Source organism: Colletotrichum graminicola, assembly GCF_000149035.1.
Source record: "Colletotrichum graminicola M1.001 genomic scaffold supercont1.29, whole genome shotgun sequence".
Taxonomy (NCBI): domain Eukaryota; kingdom Fungi; phylum Ascomycota; class Sordariomycetes; order Glomerellales; family Glomerellaceae; genus Colletotrichum; species Colletotrichum graminicola.
This window is the reverse complement of record NW_007361033.1, coordinates 123,731-140,313: the sequence shown is the minus strand read 5'-3', so window position 1 is coordinate 140,313 and position 16,583 is coordinate 123,731. Positions and strand designations below refer to the sequence as shown.

The 16,583-nt window shown below is 49.4% G+C and overlaps 7 protein-coding genes across 7 annotated transcripts; 2 read left to right on the top strand and 5 right to left on the bottom strand.

Annotated features, from left to right (window-relative positions):
• Positions 1-178: 178 nt before the first annotated feature.
• On the top strand, positions 179-1,580 carry GLRG_07181 (uncharacterized protein; the record flags this gene model as incomplete). Its single annotated transcript, XM_008097866.1, has 5 exons — positions 179-345; positions 424-673; positions 740-921; positions 995-1,224; positions 1,279-1,580. The coding sequence occupies 5 exons, from the start codon at positions 179-181 to the stop codon at positions 1,578-1,580; spliced, it is 1,131 nt and encodes a 376-aa protein (XP_008096057.1).
• Positions 1,581-2,150: 570 nt separating this feature from the next.
• GLRG_07180 (uncharacterized protein) lies at positions 2,151-3,141 on the bottom strand (the record flags this gene model as incomplete). The annotated part of the gene is made up of 4 exons (XM_008097865.1): positions 2,151-2,264; positions 2,312-2,716; positions 2,810-3,019; positions 3,097-3,141. 4 exons carry the CDS (start codon positions 3,139-3,141, stop codon positions 2,151-2,153), a joined length of 774 nt encoding a protein of 257 aa, XP_008096056.1.
• Positions 3,142-3,991: 850 nt separating this feature from the next.
• GLRG_07179 (uncharacterized protein) lies at positions 3,992-5,527 on the bottom strand (the record flags this gene model as incomplete). Its single annotated transcript, XM_008097864.1, has 3 exons — positions 3,992-4,957; positions 5,018-5,282; positions 5,334-5,527. 3 exons carry the CDS (start codon positions 5,525-5,527, stop codon positions 3,992-3,994), a joined length of 1,425 nt encoding a protein of 474 aa, XP_008096055.1.
• Positions 5,528-7,470: 1,943 nt separating this feature from the next.
• On the bottom strand, positions 7,471-8,438 carry GLRG_07178 (MIP family channel protein; the record flags this gene model as incomplete). The annotated part of the gene is made up of 3 exons (XM_008097863.1): positions 7,471-7,706; positions 7,776-8,076; positions 8,139-8,438. 3 exons carry the CDS (start codon positions 8,436-8,438, stop codon positions 7,471-7,473), a joined length of 837 nt encoding a protein of 278 aa, XP_008096054.1.
• A 1,699-nt stretch (positions 8,439-10,137) lies between these two features.
• GLRG_07177 (uncharacterized protein) lies at positions 10,138-11,211 on the bottom strand (the record flags this gene model as incomplete). The annotated part of the gene is made up of 1 exon (XM_008097862.1): positions 10,138-11,211. One exon carries the CDS (start codon positions 11,209-11,211, stop codon positions 10,138-10,140), a length of 1,074 nt encoding a protein of 357 aa, XP_008096053.1.
• A 1,218-nt stretch (positions 11,212-12,429) lies between these two features.
• Positions 12,430-14,149, top strand: GLRG_07176 (major facilitator superfamily transporter; the record flags this gene model as incomplete). Its single annotated transcript, XM_008097861.1, has 3 exons — positions 12,430-12,549; positions 12,662-13,470; positions 13,549-14,149. 3 exons carry the CDS (start codon positions 12,430-12,432, stop codon positions 14,147-14,149), a joined length of 1,530 nt encoding a protein of 509 aa, XP_008096052.1.
• Positions 14,150-14,183: 34 nt separating this feature from the next.
• GLRG_07175 (uncharacterized protein) lies at positions 14,184-16,019 on the bottom strand (the record flags this gene model as incomplete). Its single annotated transcript, XM_008097860.1, has 5 exons — positions 14,184-14,706; positions 14,916-15,254; positions 15,294-15,450; positions 15,504-15,623; positions 15,731-16,019. The coding sequence occupies 5 exons, from the start codon at positions 16,017-16,019 to the stop codon at positions 14,184-14,186; spliced, it is 1,428 nt and encodes a 475-aa protein (XP_008096051.1).
• Between the last annotated feature and the right edge of the window lie 564 nt (positions 16,020-16,583).

Below are 16,583 nucleotides of genomic sequence, written 5' to 3'. Positions count from 1 at the left end.
CGTCAGCGCTGTTCCTACTTGAGCAAGGTTACGCATCTGCCAAGCGACTATGAAGTTTGACTCAAATATCTCACGTTTTCCTGGGGGATGTTGTTTGATTTATCAACAACCCAAGGTCTTGTCAGCGGCTTCACCATTGCTCGTTATCGCGCCAAGAACCCCTGCCAACGATACAACCATGCGTTTCATCAACGCCTTCACTTTGCTGTGTTTGTGGGCCGGAACAGCCCTCGCCTCTGAAAGCGACGAGCTTTCCGAAGTACAAGCGGAGGCCATGAAAGCCCTTCAGGCCGCCGGAGCCAACGGCACTTTTGGCAAGAGAGGAGGCTGCAACCTCTCCAACGCGTGAGCCCGACGGGATTGGTACAGCATGCACTATTCTCATGTGATTCTTTAGTCGCGTCACTAACACATACGCCACAGGAACTCGCTCTCAGGCGCGCTAAGGAAAGCCTACACGAGCGCCGTCAACTGCCTTCGGGCCAAGCCTTCCAAGCTCAGGGCCACCCTCGCGCCTGGTGCCCGTAACCGATACGATGACTTCGTTGCCGTCCACATTAACCAGACTCTGGCCATTCACGGCACCGGAAACTTTCTCACGTGGCACCGATACTTCACCTGGGCCTACGAGAACGCTCTGAGACAGGAGTGTGGCTACGATGGCTACCAGCCTGTAAGTGACTCCGGACGTACCGTGTTGAAGATTGGCAAGTTTTCATCGCCCTAACTGTCATGGTAGTACTGGAACTGGCTTGCCTACCGAGACGCTCCTTCAAAATCTCCCATGTTTGATGGGAGCGAAACTAGCTTGAGTGGTGATGGTGTTTTCAAGGCTCACAATGGCAGCGTCGCGGGACGCGGCTCCGTCTACATCCCGAGCGGCGCCGGCGGCGGGTGCGTCACGAAGGGTCCGTTTGCCAAGTAGGTCTTCCCCGGCCGATGACGCCAACTCAGAGCCGCTCGAGCCTAAAGATTGTTGACTGGCCCGTACCAGCATGACTGTCCACCTTGGCCCTGTCGTGCCGGGTATGGATGGCCTCACTGCCAACCCAGGTGGCCCACTTGCCTACAATCCTCGCTGCCTCTCCAGGGATATCAGCGACTGGGTATCGCAGCAATGGATGACCCCGACGAACCTTCTCAATCTAACCGTTGGCGCCGCCTCCGCGAACATCGCCACGTTCCAAGATGAGCTGCAGGGCCGTTTCGATGAAGCCTTCTTGGGTAAGGCCGACCCGGAACCAAAGCCTAGCTGGCTTATTCACTGACATGTCCTAGGAACGCACAGCGCGGGCCATATGGTTGCCAACGGCGAGGGATCCGACTTTTATTCATCCGCCAGCGAGCCCATGTTCTACTTGCACCACGCCATGGTCGACAAGCTGTACTGGATATGGCAGGCGCTGCATCCTGGGGAGGCCTTCAAAATTGCTGGCAGCATCACTGCTCGCAACAACCCCCCCAGCAGAGACGCTCGTCTTGACGATATCGTCATTCAAGAACCGCATGAGCCCAACCGACCTATTAGCGATCTACTCAGCACTATTGGAGGCAGCCCTTTTTGCTACAACTATGTTTAGATTACAAACAGATCAAAGCTCCACACGAATCGACACAAAGGGGACCTCCACTGAAATACGGTGCTGCCAGTGGTTGTGTCAGCTTGGAATCGGCGTCCATCGTCACGCTGGGAGCTCTTTCCATCAGTATCATTAATCTCACACAAGTCAAGAAGTAGATAAAATCTGCAGATTGGGTGATTGGCGTTGATGGGACAGTGCTTAGGAAGAGCACAGCATTCGTGCTCTGGCTAGCCAGGTTAAATGGGGTAAGCTACGGGAATATGGTCAAAGGTTCTGTCCGAATGCGAAGAGTGAAAGGGGGAAGAAAAGCCGTAAATGAATCAATCAAAGGTCTAACATTTATTACTCTCAAATCTCTCTAGCCACCGGCACCCGTATTCGAGTTTGACCGTAGTGCCGCAGTCAAAGTGCGGAACACTCTGAGATACTGCTCTGCAGATGGGTTGATAACGTCGTTTCAATATTTATGTGAATTTAGTTGGTCCGGCAGATGGATTTCATGTTGAATTTTGGGAGGGGGGAATAAAATGAAATAAAAGCTATAGAAAGGTTAGGCTTCACCCTCAGTTACTCGGCCTCCTCAATGTCGCTTCCTTTTGGTACAGGATGATATAGAGTTGCCTGTCCAACAATAAAGATGATAGCAGTGGCCAAAGCGACGACAGTAAATATCACAGCAACCTGTCATATGTCAGAGATCGAATCTAGGAGACTGACAGCAGCCATACCTTTCCATTGTCACCGAAGCCCACTCCTCTCACAACATCCTCGATCACGGCACTCCAGACGAGGAATACCATCCCCAACATCATGCACAGCACCGACCCTGACAGAAGCAGAACTGCAAGCTGCCATACATAGACTTGCATCTTCCGGGGTTGATATTTCCATTCGGTGCCAATGAGGACTCGGTCTTTGGTGCGCAACGACTGTCTAATCAAGATGAGACCGTCTCTGTGTCCCGCCATCCTGTGGAGCCGGATGGTCTGGTCCGCTGCTGTCAAGACACTGGCAAGGGAAAAAGCGATGCCGCAGAACCAGCAAGTTCTAACAGTCCATGGTGTCGTGGTTTCTGGCGGTAGCAGATTTGGCCACGAACCGGTCGAAGTCAGAACATTGGCGAGCAGAGCAGCCTACTCCCGCTGGTCAGCTGTGCCATTATCATCAATCATGAGTTTGGGGTTTTCCTCGGTGAGCCCGTCCTTCGATCCGAGTACAGGACATACCACTACACCAACAAAGTTGAGTTCTTGTAACTTGTTGTCTTTCCACTTCTCTGTGAGCCTGTCTCTCTCACTCTCCTCGTCGTGGTTCAAAAGCAAGAGCAGCGGGTCGTATGTCAACGTCGGAGGCGAGAAAAGCCCGCCGCGGAATATATTGGAGACGAACGATGCTACGTCACCACTCTTGTCCTGGAAGCTGCCGAATGTTGGGCGCTGCGGGGACCATTAGTTTGCTTCATAATCTTCTTGAGAATGGGTAAACAATGTCGTCCTTTTGGATTGAAACGTACTATCCCGGTCCCTCCTACTTCTTGACGGCTTCCAAGCAGCGGCATCCTTGTTTGAGGATGTTCTTCGGACGACATGTTTACACCCGGCTTGAGTGTTAGAAGTAAAGATTGAGTTGAGGACACCGGCGATTCTAAATGTACGGCCACTGCAACTGACCGAATGGCGGGTACCCAACCCCGCAATTGTCTTGCTATCAGGCGACACGATTGTCAGTAGCCTATACGTCATGATGAGACATTTCCCTAATTTGAGGTGGTTTAGTGCACCGTATCGCTCATTACATAATCGGATTTACTATCAATATCAACCCAACGGTAAATAATATATTGACTTCTCGGGATGCTTTGAAAGGGAAGTATCCCTCTTAGAAACAAACCCCTTTTGTCAACCTGCATTTTCTTTTGAAACTATGCAGTGCAGTGTCAAGAACGGAGGAGTGTGTAATCAGCTTGTTCGACGAGTTAGCTAGTCTGAAATGTTGGATCTATAGCTGGAATGAGAGCCTAATTAGTTTCACATCTAGTCTCGTCATGTGACTGCTATGTCATCTAAATATACTTACAGTTACTAGCCTATCATGAGCTGTATCAACTGAATTCAAAGGTGTCGTGGCGGTACTTAAGTGCAGTTGTAGCAGAGACAAAGTTTGGTTCTGTGGTTCCACTTTTGTCATCACAGCAGGACTGTCTTTTTATATATTTGGTTCTTTCTGGTTCTTGAAGCTCCGCTCTAAGCGGATGTACATGCTGCTGGATACAATTAGTTCCGAAATCTATGATAAATACAGGAAAGTCCAAGCACTTCTTGCCTGTGAGGCAGAACTTCCAGTATGCAGCCCAGTCTCGTACTCAACTTAGATCTATGTACTTTGAGCATGTACCCCAATGAGTGTAATCAGACACAAACGTGATGAAGCAAATGACGGCTGCACATGTCTCCATCGCAAACGCCAATACAGCATCGTTGACACCAGTCATTCTTCTTGGCGGTTGTCCGGCTTCCACACCAGAAACACCAACTAGGCTTCGAACCTAGTTGCAAATGAATCCCCGATAGCTCTTCACGCGCAGGTCGACTTCTACTTCCGATGATGTCTTCGAGCACTTCGTTCCTGGACATGTCCCTCTCAAGCCTCGGTAGCCACTTGACCCACGGGATCCATTCCTCCGCCGTTCTGGCGCCCATAACGAGTAGCTCCCCAGCGATGTCTTTCCTGACGAAAATGAAGCTTTCTAGTCCACCGAGCACATCTTGGGCTTTGACGTCGTGGCCACGCTCTTCGGCTTGTTCAAGGATGAAGGCCCTCAGGGTGTGTCCAATGATTCTGCTCAGCATAGTGAGATTCCCCCGAATGGCCAAGTCAATTGCAGCTATTGCTCGAATGAGGTCGGAAAGCGCAATGGGCTTTAGCAGCTGGCTCTGCCACTTGCGAATGAAATGGCAGCGTGAGCTTCCAAAGACCCCAAACTTCTTTAGAAACTGTCCGCCAAACCCTATAGCTGTGCCATGAACACCAAGCGCCTTTCCGAAAAAGACAAGATCAGGGGATGCTGAATTGCAGTACTCTTCCCGTTGGAAAGAGAATGGCGCTCCACAGCGAATAGCGGTCAGGGTTTCGTCCACAGCTAGGAGCAGGTGTTCTTCCATGCACATAGCACCCAGTCTTGCAAGCATGTTGGGGTCCATGACCCTTCCGTTGTATTGGTCTTCCACGATTTCGACTATGATGCCAATGCATCCGTTCTTTCTGGCTTCACAGAGCTGCTCTCTTAATTCATCATCGGAGACTCCTTCAACATGGAGAAGGACGGGATTCTTTCCGTAGGACTTTTGGGAGCTAAAGAATCTAGGGGTTGGTTTCTCCAGTAGATTTACTTAGTTGGTTGCTATTTTGTTCAGACAGAGACAATTCTGACTCACCTCTGAGCTGGCCCTGGAACATGTAGTCGCTGCAGCATATGTGTGGGACAGCAGTGCCCAACAAGGCTTCTTAATTTGAATATCTTCCCATCCTATCCTTTTCAAGGTGTCATTCTCGTCGGCAAAGAGACTCTCTGATGAGTCTGATGATTCAGACATTGAAAGCTCTGAGAGAGTGAGGACCATCTTAACCACCGCGTTGGCATCCATGACCCTGCTGCTCGAAGACGTGTAATCGACGGGGAGATACCCACTGAAGTATGTTCTGTTAAGTGAGCATCGGCTGTTTACGATGTGGTTCTTTTGGCTCACTTACGCAAAAGATTCTTCATAGGATTGCGGCATCTGTCGGTAACGCTTTTCAAGGGCCATGCGGTTTCCAATATATTTTTGCCAAAGCGGATTGGACATGGTCATAGACTGCATCTGCTCATATGAAAGAATAGTTCCTTCGGCATTGTTGAAATTGTGATCTAGTCTTCGGAGAGGCAGGCCCGCTGAGGCTGCCATGTTGCGGCTCGGTAATGCTGACATCGTGACAGACGTTTACTAGAGAATAAATGTAAAGCTTTTGCACCTAAGAGCCTGGACAACCTATATTGAAGTGTGTTTTTGTATGTCTTAGAATATAAAAGGAAGGCATCAGCGCCATAGGCAACGTTAGATAATTATAAGTCCAGTCTGGCTAAGACATTCCTTTGTGATCGTATGCGGTCAGGCCAACATAAGTCGAATGCTTCCCACCATACTCGCGGATTCCATATCGAGTAACGTATGCTGGCATATATCACTGATTGAAGTGCGGCTTCAGAGTGGTCTCACGTGTAAATTGAGGCCCGATCATTAGAGTCCCGCCAGGGGATTTTGCATACGCCCGACTTGTCTTCCATGTTTCTCCAGGCTGCAGCCCATGCAGGGTGTCATCCATACCTTCCAGGGCTGTGAAGACACAAGAATAAGTGTATAAAGCTATTGGGCAGGCAACGATACGTATGAGCCGGACGTCTCGAGGGCATGCGGTGTGTCGGGGGCGTATCTCGGCTTTGACGCTAGCATTGAGTAGCCATAGTGATACTTGGTAGTTCTTAGCTTTTCTTCTTTCCGATTCGCCAATGGCCGTACATCTTGTGTTTTATATCGGTGCCTGAAATCTTCTGCAGTTATTTAAGTTGGTGTGGGGTCACGGGAGGATTACGTTCAGTTACGCCCAGTGATCCCAGGCTGACTGGTGTGAGCAGACTTGAGGTTGAATGGACAATGAACGGCAATCACGGGGGACTTCGGGGTTAGCTAAGCCCCTCTGGGTTCCAGAAGTATGCTTGTGACATTTAACAATAGGCAGTTCGCCATGAAACAGTTATCGCTGTCACGAACACTTGTGATGGCTTAGGTGATGCTCTCGGACATGACCGACCAAGTCATGATCAGGACCGCGAATGACCAATAGAGCCTTAACAAAACAGCAGCGAATTGCATGAAAGATCAAGAGAAATGCCTCGTCATGGAGAGCTGCCGCCAATGAACTCAAGGAAGAGTTTACCCTTCAAAAGGGTTGTAGCAATTCACCGCAGCATTGGGGCGAAAGATTGCGGACCCCTGTGATCAAAGGCATCTCCTTGCCGCACCCTGGCACTTGGCCGCTTCTGAGCCCTGCTCGATCGGCATCCTGCAGTGACGCCACCCAATAACGGTTGCGAGATCTAGCTGATCGCCTCTGGCGTCGCCAGATCTTTTCTACATTAGACCTCGTTGTGGTTCGACAATTCCTTCCATTCGCCAGAGGCTGCCCCTTAATAATTGCTGTGCAATAGCCATTGCTGAACTGTCACAAGTAACGCCACCCATCATCTTCGGGCACATAGTGTAGATGCCATGAACTGATCTCATCAAACGATTTTCGCCACTTCATTGCATCCTACTAAATATAGGGAAACTTGATTGGGTTAAGACCGAAATCCGCCACTTCGCAGGCAACTCTGAGGGAGTTGGAGGGTGGCTGATGTTGTGGTTTTGAGTAGTGTATGTCGATGATAATATTAAGATTCGGTGTCACCGAGCAACAATCCATTCCTACTGTGACAAGCTCTAGCGAGATTACACGCCTGTTGTTGCTTGCCATATGGCAGAGGGAAGGTGATTTACACAACATTCGAGAGGGGTCACAGGAATATTATTTGAAGGCTGTGTCATCAAAATACTAGCATCTGACATGAGAATTGTAATAACTATGATTTCTTGAAATGTCAGTTTGGCCATTTTGACATCTGTCCAAGATACCCCAAGTCGCATTTATGCAGGGGGCAGCCACGGCTACACACCATATAGATATCGCTTGTAACAAACTATCATCCTCAGTACCTCTAAGCCCACTACAATCTCAAGAGCACCCTCGCACTCATTTGAGGCTTTTCAACTTAGGGAAAGGAGTAAGACCCGGGATTGACTTCAATGTTTTAGGCCGTCGAGGTTAATGGTGTCTTGCTGGTTGTCTCTTGACCATCGGCCTCTTGGCCTGGGTTACATTCGTGGTATCGAAGGTTGTGCAGCAAGAGATAGAAACCACATGCCATCATCGATCCGAAGATTGGGCCAAGCCAGTAAATCCAATGATACTCTGTAAATTGGCGAGCCACAACAGCAGGTCCAAGCGATCGCGCAGGGTTAAGAGAACCGCCGGTGAAGTATACGCCTGATAAATTGAGATGTCAGCATTATCCTTAATTAAGTTCCGCGGAAGAAGTGTCAAGAAAAACCTCACCTGTAAGTTCCGCAAGGAAAAACGACAAGCCAATGGCCACAGGAGCGAGAAACGTAGATCGGTGTTTCTCAACCGCCACCATGAGGATGACAAAAACCAACTGCGTTGTCAAGAAAGTCTCAATGAAGAAGCCCTGAGCAACGTTCGCGCCTCCTCCCAAAGTTGTGGTCACAGCCAAAGGACCGGGAAACAATGCGGAAGCAACTCCCGCTGCACACAGTCCGGCTATGATTTGTGTCGGCATGATAAGAAGGGCGCGTAGTGGGGAAAAACCACCGCAGACCACCAAAGCAAGAGTAACCTGTTTAATCAGATTTTCAAATCAAACATTGTACTCTGAGACGGCCGGAACAAATAACTTACGACAGGATTAAACATCCCTCCAGTGATCCGATAAAACGCCCATACGTTCGCCGTCAAAGAGACACCGAAAGCGAGCGCAATGAAAATAATGCAGGGCAAATTGGGATCCGAGTCTGGTGCTCCGGGAGGTGTGTTGGCGACTTGTGTCCCTGCGAAGGAGAAAAGCAGGAACAGAAACGTGCCGACAAACTCCCCAAGAACAGCGACAATATTGTTCCGAGTTGTGTTGGCAACGCGAAGCATAGGTAAAGATCCTTGGTTGACATCGCTGTTCCCAAATGGCTTGCGTCCAATTGTCATGTTGACCATTCCTGCGGCGGATCAATAAGTTGGTAAAGAAGATTAGAATGAATTTGTATGCAGGTTGCTTTTTAAGTTTGTGAAAGCTTAGAGAACATGGCTCGTTTATTTTGAGATACCTTCAGGCTTCTTGTGTCCTCCACGCCGGAAGCTTCCTTCCGGCACGAGAGTGTATCAATGATGGTCGTTTCGGACATCGTTATCCGTTGTGGTAGCCTCATCGCCATTCATCACATTCAAATATGATATATCACAGCAGAATCTGCATTCAGCGTAACATCCCGCTACGTGTACACGTACAGAGAAACTCATAGCAGGTATACCTCGAATATGTTTGTTGATGGCGATACGCGATCCATTGGTTGGGCAGAGTCGTTAGGTTATAATGCCTACATCCCCTTTTGTCTGGAACGAGATCGACGTGTCTCACAGCGGTTGATGCACATACAACTTGCAAAACCAGTGGTATCATTATGGAGCATGAATAGGATTGCTCACGGAAGCAATTGCTGTCCTTGATCGCAGTTGGGACTGAGGCATGTATACAGAATGTAGATAAAATGGTCCTATCAACAAATGACACGCACTTATTATGGGACACTGCATAGTATCATTACAACAACAACTAAAAGTCCGCCTTTCTGATTCTAGTACCTATGTCTGTGCAAACAATGTTCGTTTCTGTGGTAGTCTGGCCTCTTAACTTGTGCCCCATGTATTGTAATCAACTTCAGGCATACAATAGTTATTCAAAAACGCTTTCCAAATAAAGGCTTGGAATGGTCATAAATTCTCAAGTTGTGATTATCTGAGAACAGGAAGGGAGGGTGCCTCCACTCGGTGTACTGATGCCTCAAGCGGTTCTTTTGTCTGATTGAAGTCAGGATTACATACTATTGATGTTGTGTGATGTAAAAGTGGTACCACGGTTGCACTGCTACAACTGCATTCTATATCCTTCTAATGTCCAGCAGTCCTATTGTAGCGTTGCAAGAACAGGTTGTGCCTGCTGAATAAGGAAGTTATATAAGTCGTGTGCTAATATCATTGGCAGTTGGCCCTGTTGTTCCTCATTGCCGCCGAGACGCTAACAACGGGATACTACCACAACCTGCTGTCTCACCAGTCTCGGCGACCGGCTGAAACAGTTGACGCCGAGGCAAATTCTGGAGCCTTATAAGTTATCAGCATGCATGACATCATCTAGTTAGCACGCGGCTTGCATGAGAAAACGCACAATTTGACATACTAAAGCACGAGACTAACGACAGTGAGGTAGACTCAGTGCCGACTACGCCTTGAGTCTAAACGGGCCATGTCGGGCAGCAATGCTTGTCTTGTACTACACGAGTATGAGGAGTCGTACTGCCGTGGGGCTCAGGCGGATATCAGCCGGAGCAAACCAGTGAACAACCATCCGAGCCCTTCATTGGCGGCTTTACAAGAACAAATAGTTGGCATATAGAAATGGGCAGACGATTTTCATGGACTTACCAGTTTCTTTTGGTCAGCCTGCGCTCGATGGGACGTTGGCATCTCCATCGTATTTTGTGACTCAATCATACCACTTCTTTATGTACAGCATATGCATGTTAGAGAAAGTTACATATTGTGGAATACATAATCCATTTCCGGAGCAACCAACTCAGTAACCTTGACTAACATACGGCCCTGCTGGCGCCTGCCAAGAGCAATGCGCTCAAGATGCCCAAGGTGTCGCGTGGAACTCCATCAGAACATACCACTGAAAGATGCTACCGATGAGATAAGCAGAACTTGCAGCGAAGGACATGACCGAGGCCCCCGAAAAGTTGCCTTGCAATAGTAACACGCCGGTGATGGCAAACCCAGCCGAGCCCAAGGTGTTCCAATATGCGCCCTGCCACTCACAGGATCCAAACTTGGGCTTGTACCAAACGTCCTGTGCGAATATAATGAGCGCGAAGTTTGCGAGAAAAAACAAGGAGCCTCCAATCACTTGCGGCACGAAAACCAGCATCGAGAATACGGGGAGGTCGTTCGGGTCGAGGAGCCCGGGGACGCCGGCCACGGCGGGTACGGTGAAAATCACACCGCCAAGCAGCTGCACCAGCCCGGCTTGGAACGGGAGCGTTTTGAGTACCGCAGCGGCGTCGGCCGCGCTCGGTATCCAGACCCAGGCCGGAGAGCCGATGAGAGCTGGGCGGTATATGACGTTAGCGCCGTCTTCGATCGATTTGCCCTCGGTCTTCTCTAGGGTGCCGCGATCGGCATTGAAGGCGGCAAAGACACCAAGCGTCCCCCCCGTCAAGAACATGACTGCTCCTGTGAGAATCGTGCCTGGTAGAAGAATATTGGCTAGAGCGGGAAAAGCGAGGGCCGGGTCTATGAACGGGAGCAGCCCCAGGACCCCGTTGATGACAAAGATGAGACTGCCGACAACGAACAGCATTGTGACGACCCAGTTCATGTCTTTAATCGGGTATATAGTGAGCATGCGGCTGGCCTGTGTGCTGGGGGATCCCTGCACTTCGACGGCCGAATTCTCGAGGGAGTACTCTTTGATGGGGTAAGACAGGGAATCATGTCGTTCTATAGTGCATCGCGTCTGGTACTCGAGGTAGTTCAGCGCCTGGACTATTTGATGTCGTTGTGCATCGTCAACTTCGGGAACCTCGGACTTGAGTGTCCTTCGCTTGAGGGTCGAGTCCTCAAGAATCGGACCCGTCGGGGGTATCGGGATGAGCACCGACGTGCGTATGTAAGACTTTCGCAAGTTGGCTGAGGCATTCATACCGACGGCGTAGCTATGATCGAATATGCCGGTTTTCTGTATTCGTAGACGAGGCCAGCTCGACAAAGGCACCAAAAGGTAGAAAATAAAAAAAAGTAAAAATAGAAAAAGCCCAAACGTAAAAACAGAGAAAGGGAAGAAGAGAAAAAAAAAATGAAATGAGGCGGAAAGCTCCTTCCAGCAAGAAAAAAACGGAACGAAAAAGAAAGGGTTAAAAAGACGACTGGGAAAGAAGAGAACCGCTGAGATGTGCCAGCATCACGGGTTTATGATATCAGAACAGAACAACCCTCCCCCTACCATGTTCAGCCATGGTGTTAGTATCAGGCAGTATGATTGTAGCAAAAGGTAGCACGCATATGGCGATCATTGCATTGAACTCCGACGGACGTACAAGGGAACCCTGAGGTGAAGCTAACTGTACCCATGTCATCGTCGAGTGCCAGACAAACAGGATGTACAGATAGATCATGCTATTTTTGGGCACCTGTCGAAATGGAATGATGGGCGCGCGATCACATAATAACATAATTAACGTTAAGCTATCCGTCCCCCCGAATTTGTGCCCACTGCCGGCTTAGCCCTCCAGAATTGTATGCTCAAGCTTTGTTCGTGACTCGAGAGCATTCGAACGGTGGACCCCTGGAACCGGGTTCCTTGTCATGGTGTTGTAGCGGCTGTAATGTCCCAAGTTGGCCATCCATTGTCTGATGTTCTCCAGGTTCGAGCCTGTTCGGGACTAGCGTATTCGAGCATTCCGCGTCCCTCGGTCTCAAGTGGCTGTTATGGTTGTATGAGGAAAGGTGAGGTAGGATTGGTGTACCCCGATTCGAGAAACACAACGGTAGACTCTGGCAGGTGTCTGTAGTCGCCGAGCTCAGTTCCGAAACGGTTCCGAGCAGCTCACTGCACTGTTCCGGTCGCTTACGATGGGTCAACCATTTAATTGCCCAGTGTTAGCGCTTAATCTCCGTTTCCAGTTCTACTTCAGACCGATCGTTCAACTTGTTGTTGGTCACCTTGCGATTCCGTATTTCCGTTCTTGTCGCTTTCACACCTTGCGCGGCTTGTACTATTATACACTCATTCAATGTCAATGAGATGGTCAGCAGGCTGACTTCGCCGATTTCGATGGCAACCAACAATACCCCAGACACGACGGTGACCCTCGCCCTGCCCGAGGACAATGGTGCGGCTCGGACGGCCCAAAGGGTCTCAATGGCTATCCCTGATGAAAAAGAACAAGAAAGACTCGGACGACAAAGGCCAGAAGTCTTTAGCAGCACTCTACAAGAAGTCGGATTCTGCGCATCCATCTTACTCTCCAACATTATGGCGGTTCGTCGCTCCAATATACATTCCGATTGACTCTCCGACCTTCTAGTGTCACATATATACTGCCGTCTTTCCTTCTTTATGCACACTGACATGGGATGATTCAATATTGCAGGAGTTCCTGATTAGTGGTTTCAATGTACTGCTCCCAAGTCTCATCAAAGAGCTCAACTTCTCGCCTGAGGATAAGACTTGGCCGTCGAGCGTCTTCTCTCTTGTCGCTGGTGCCTTTCTCCTCCCCTTCGGCAGGCTCAGCGATATGCATGGCGGCTTCCTCGTCTTCCTAGCAGGCAATGTATGGATGGCTACGTGGTCACTGATAGGCGGTTTCAGCCAAAACTACGTCATGCTCGTTGTATGCCGTGCACTCCAGGGTCTAGGAGCCGCTGCGTTTCTGCCATCCGGCATCTCCCTTCTCGGCAGTGTCTACCGGCCTGGTCGTCGAAAAAACCTTGTCTTCAGTCTTTACGGAGGCTGCGCTCCGTTAGGTTTCTTCACTGGTATACTTGTAGCTGGCGTCAGCGGCCAGTTTCTCCGGTGGAGCTGGTTCTTCTGGATCGGCTGTATGCTGCTGACCATTGTCTGCCTGCTTATCTTCTTCTGCGTCCCAAGGCAGATGTACCCGGCTCGGATGCCCATGGACTGGTGGGGCTGCGGAACTTCTATTCCTGGCTTGATGCTGCTGGTTTATGCCATCACGGATAGCCCTCATGTTGAGAAAGGGTGGGCTTCGCCACAGATCCTTGTTACCTTTCTTCTTGGTTTGATATTCCTCGCCGCCTTCGTCTACGTCGAGGGCTGGGTTTCGCCTGCGCCCCTCCTTTCCGCTCAACTATTTGCACCAAAATATACCATTGCTTTATTCTGTTGCCTTTTCATTGCATTCGGCAGCTTTGGTATTTACCTTCTCTACGCCAGCTTCTAGTAAGTTCCCACATCCACATAGAAACCACCCAATGGTTCTGTATCTGTTCAAACCCAGCAGCCTAACTATGATTTAAGCATCGAGACCATCCTTCACATCGAACCTCTTCTTACCGCGGCTTGGTTTGCGCCACTGGCCATTGGCGGTATTATCATCGCCATTGTTGGTTCTGTTGTCCTCCACAAGCTCACGGGCACCGTATTGCTCCTTCTATCGGTTGCTGGGTTTCTTGTCTCTTCCCTTCTCTTCATTTTCATTCCCCGTGATCCCAATTACTGGGCTTGGGTATTCCCCGCGATGACTTGTGCCACCATCGGCATCGACATCATGTATAATGTTAGCAACATCTTCATCACCACGAGCATGAAGAGCGACCAGCAGGGCATGGCGGGTGCTTGCGTGAACGCTCTTCTCTTCTTGGGTATGAGTTTCTTCCTTGGTTGGGCTGATTTGGCGTCCGTTGCCGGGGCTCGCGAGAACCTAGAGTCCGGCTATAAGATTGCCCTTGTGATGGGAGCAGGCTGTGCGGGTGCCTCCATACTGATTATAGCCTTTTGCATCAGAGTTGGCCGAGCCAAGGGGGATATGACGGCCGACGAGCGAGAAGAACTCGAAAGACTTGGTGCTGCAGGATCAGACAGCACTTTGCGCCAAGAAAACGAGGGCTCTTACAAATGACGAGCCAGAAATAACAAGCATTATATACAACTACTTAGACTAGTAATAATTCCTCACCGTCTTCATACATATAGACAATCCATGAGATATGATCCTCCGTCAATTGTCTCCACTTCCAAATCCGCTCAAGTGCATGTAGGCTTCGCTCAATGGTCCTGGTATAGAGCAGGCCATACATGTGCATAAGGATATCTGTGACGGCTAAGCGATGAGCAGGATCGCTCGCTTCAGCCCCCACAATGAAGGCTGGCCAGAGACACCCTTTAAAATGGGTATCTTGTGGGTCAATCATCTTCATGTGAGACATAGCATCTTCGAGTATTTCTTCCATCTCTGTTGGCTCGAAATCGATTCCCAGCAGGGCACGCCATCCGTAAACCTTGATAGCAGCCTTGTAAGAGCATGCCAAATGGTACCGCTGCTCGACGTAATTTGGTTCAGGGTAACTGATCGACCAATCCCAACAAGAGAACCGATCTAGTTGGTCAAATAGTTTTCCGGCATAGTCTTTCAGCTCGGGGGCCAAGGGGCACACAGCAGACCCATTGACGCAAAGGCTATTGAAACTGCATAACACATGCATGAGCTCCGCTGGACAGCCTGTCCAACTTCTCATCTCAGCTCTCATCAAGATGTTCTTAAGAGATGTCTCTCCAAACATTCTTGATAGATCCATTTTCTCTTTACTCAGGGTTGACCCGAACGTTTGGAGACTTCACACTATCAGTTTTTGTCTCGGTCGGCTGTGATTTGAGCAGTAGCTTACATGACATATACTTCTTCCAAGTAGTCGTCGAAGTTCCAGGCCATGTTCGGTGTGAGAGCAGAATCGTCTTTGCCAACAGGGTGAGACGACCTAGTACGAGAGGTTATCAGGCCCCTCATGCCGCTGAGATGATGTCTCCAGGATTGATACCCCGAATCCAAAAGCTCCACCCAAATCAGTAGCAGAGTAGAAACCACAACCGAGTCTGAATGGTCCGCAGCCGCCAGAGCCTGCCGCAAGTTCTGTATCGCTTGTCTTTTGTGGAACAGAGCACTGGAATAATGCGTGGAGGTGAGAATCTGAAGAGGTACTGCGTCATCGCGTGACGGAATCGCTTCACTTGCGTCATGGGGAGGAAAGCCAAGTCTCTTTGGCCACCTTAAGGGCGTGACCCCACGCGCTCGGTGATGCGCCGCAAGGGAGACTATTGTGTGATGGACCAGAGGGCTGGATTGAATCAATGGCAGGAATTGCCGAAACGGGTTGACAGAGTTCTCCTCGTATATGCTGCATTCTACACAACATCTTTGCTCGTCTTGAAACCCGGGTGAGACTATATTCTATGAAACAAGGCAGCCGAGAACTTACAGTATTGAATGTACTCTAAAGACTGTAGGCCGTAGTTGACAACCAGGGGGTTGCTCGGGGTTTTCAGTATCTGGCATTTCCTGTCTGCCTGTGCAAGGGTTGAGATGATGCCAAAGGCTTCTGAAGTGAACTTATGTTTGTTAGCAGAACACTCCCAACAATAAGATGTATCTACATTGAGATGATTCTTACAAGCTCTTCGTCTGCTATGCGTATCGCTGTCTCACCTGGCTGCCTCAATTGACTGGTAGCTGTGCCGGTGTACCGAGTCTTTCCGTTCTCGGCCCGCAATTTGGAATTCTTTTTGACTCGACGAGGCATTCCAACCCATAACAACGGTTTTGTCGGTCCATAACCCATACACTGGATGCCTGCTCTGGTGCACTTTACGCATGCGGGCCTGATTGCATCGCACCGAACTCTCCTCCGCCGACAGGTCCAGCACGGTACATCTGCGATGAGCTCTTTGAGATGAGACCAGGTTCCATCGACAACGGTCGGGTAGTTGTTGGGCATTGTTGTTGAAATTGGGTTCCGCAGGCGGCAGTCTTCCACCATTAGTGTCGTAGGGTTCACAGATTTTGTATGAGAATCCCGCAGTGGTGTGAGTAATATCAATAAATCAATAGTAAAGAGCGCGCGGGAAAATTCACTCATGTAAAAGTGCGTGAAAGTCCGTGAAAAAGAAGGACGCCAATGAACGAAGATATGACTCGCTCCTATGTTTCAGATGCTTGCTTCCAAGAAATGCCAACTACCTATGGATACTCAACCCAGAATGAGGGTGATCAACGGACGTTGCTATTTATTCTTAGGTATAGCGCAGCATCCCAGCTTATGCATATATTTTGCTATTCATCATATACCTATCTGAGTCTGATATGAACGCAGACTAACACTGCAGCAAAACACAGTAATACAACCAAGCATCATGCCTAATCAACACAAAGATCGGCTCCACTGTATTGACCAATCTCTAAATGCTGTCTGTTACCCTCACAGAATTAAACTTTCTTACGCCTCTTTCTTGCAACACGTCCCAGCCGCAATCCTTGTCACACGTCGGAGAACACGGGAAAG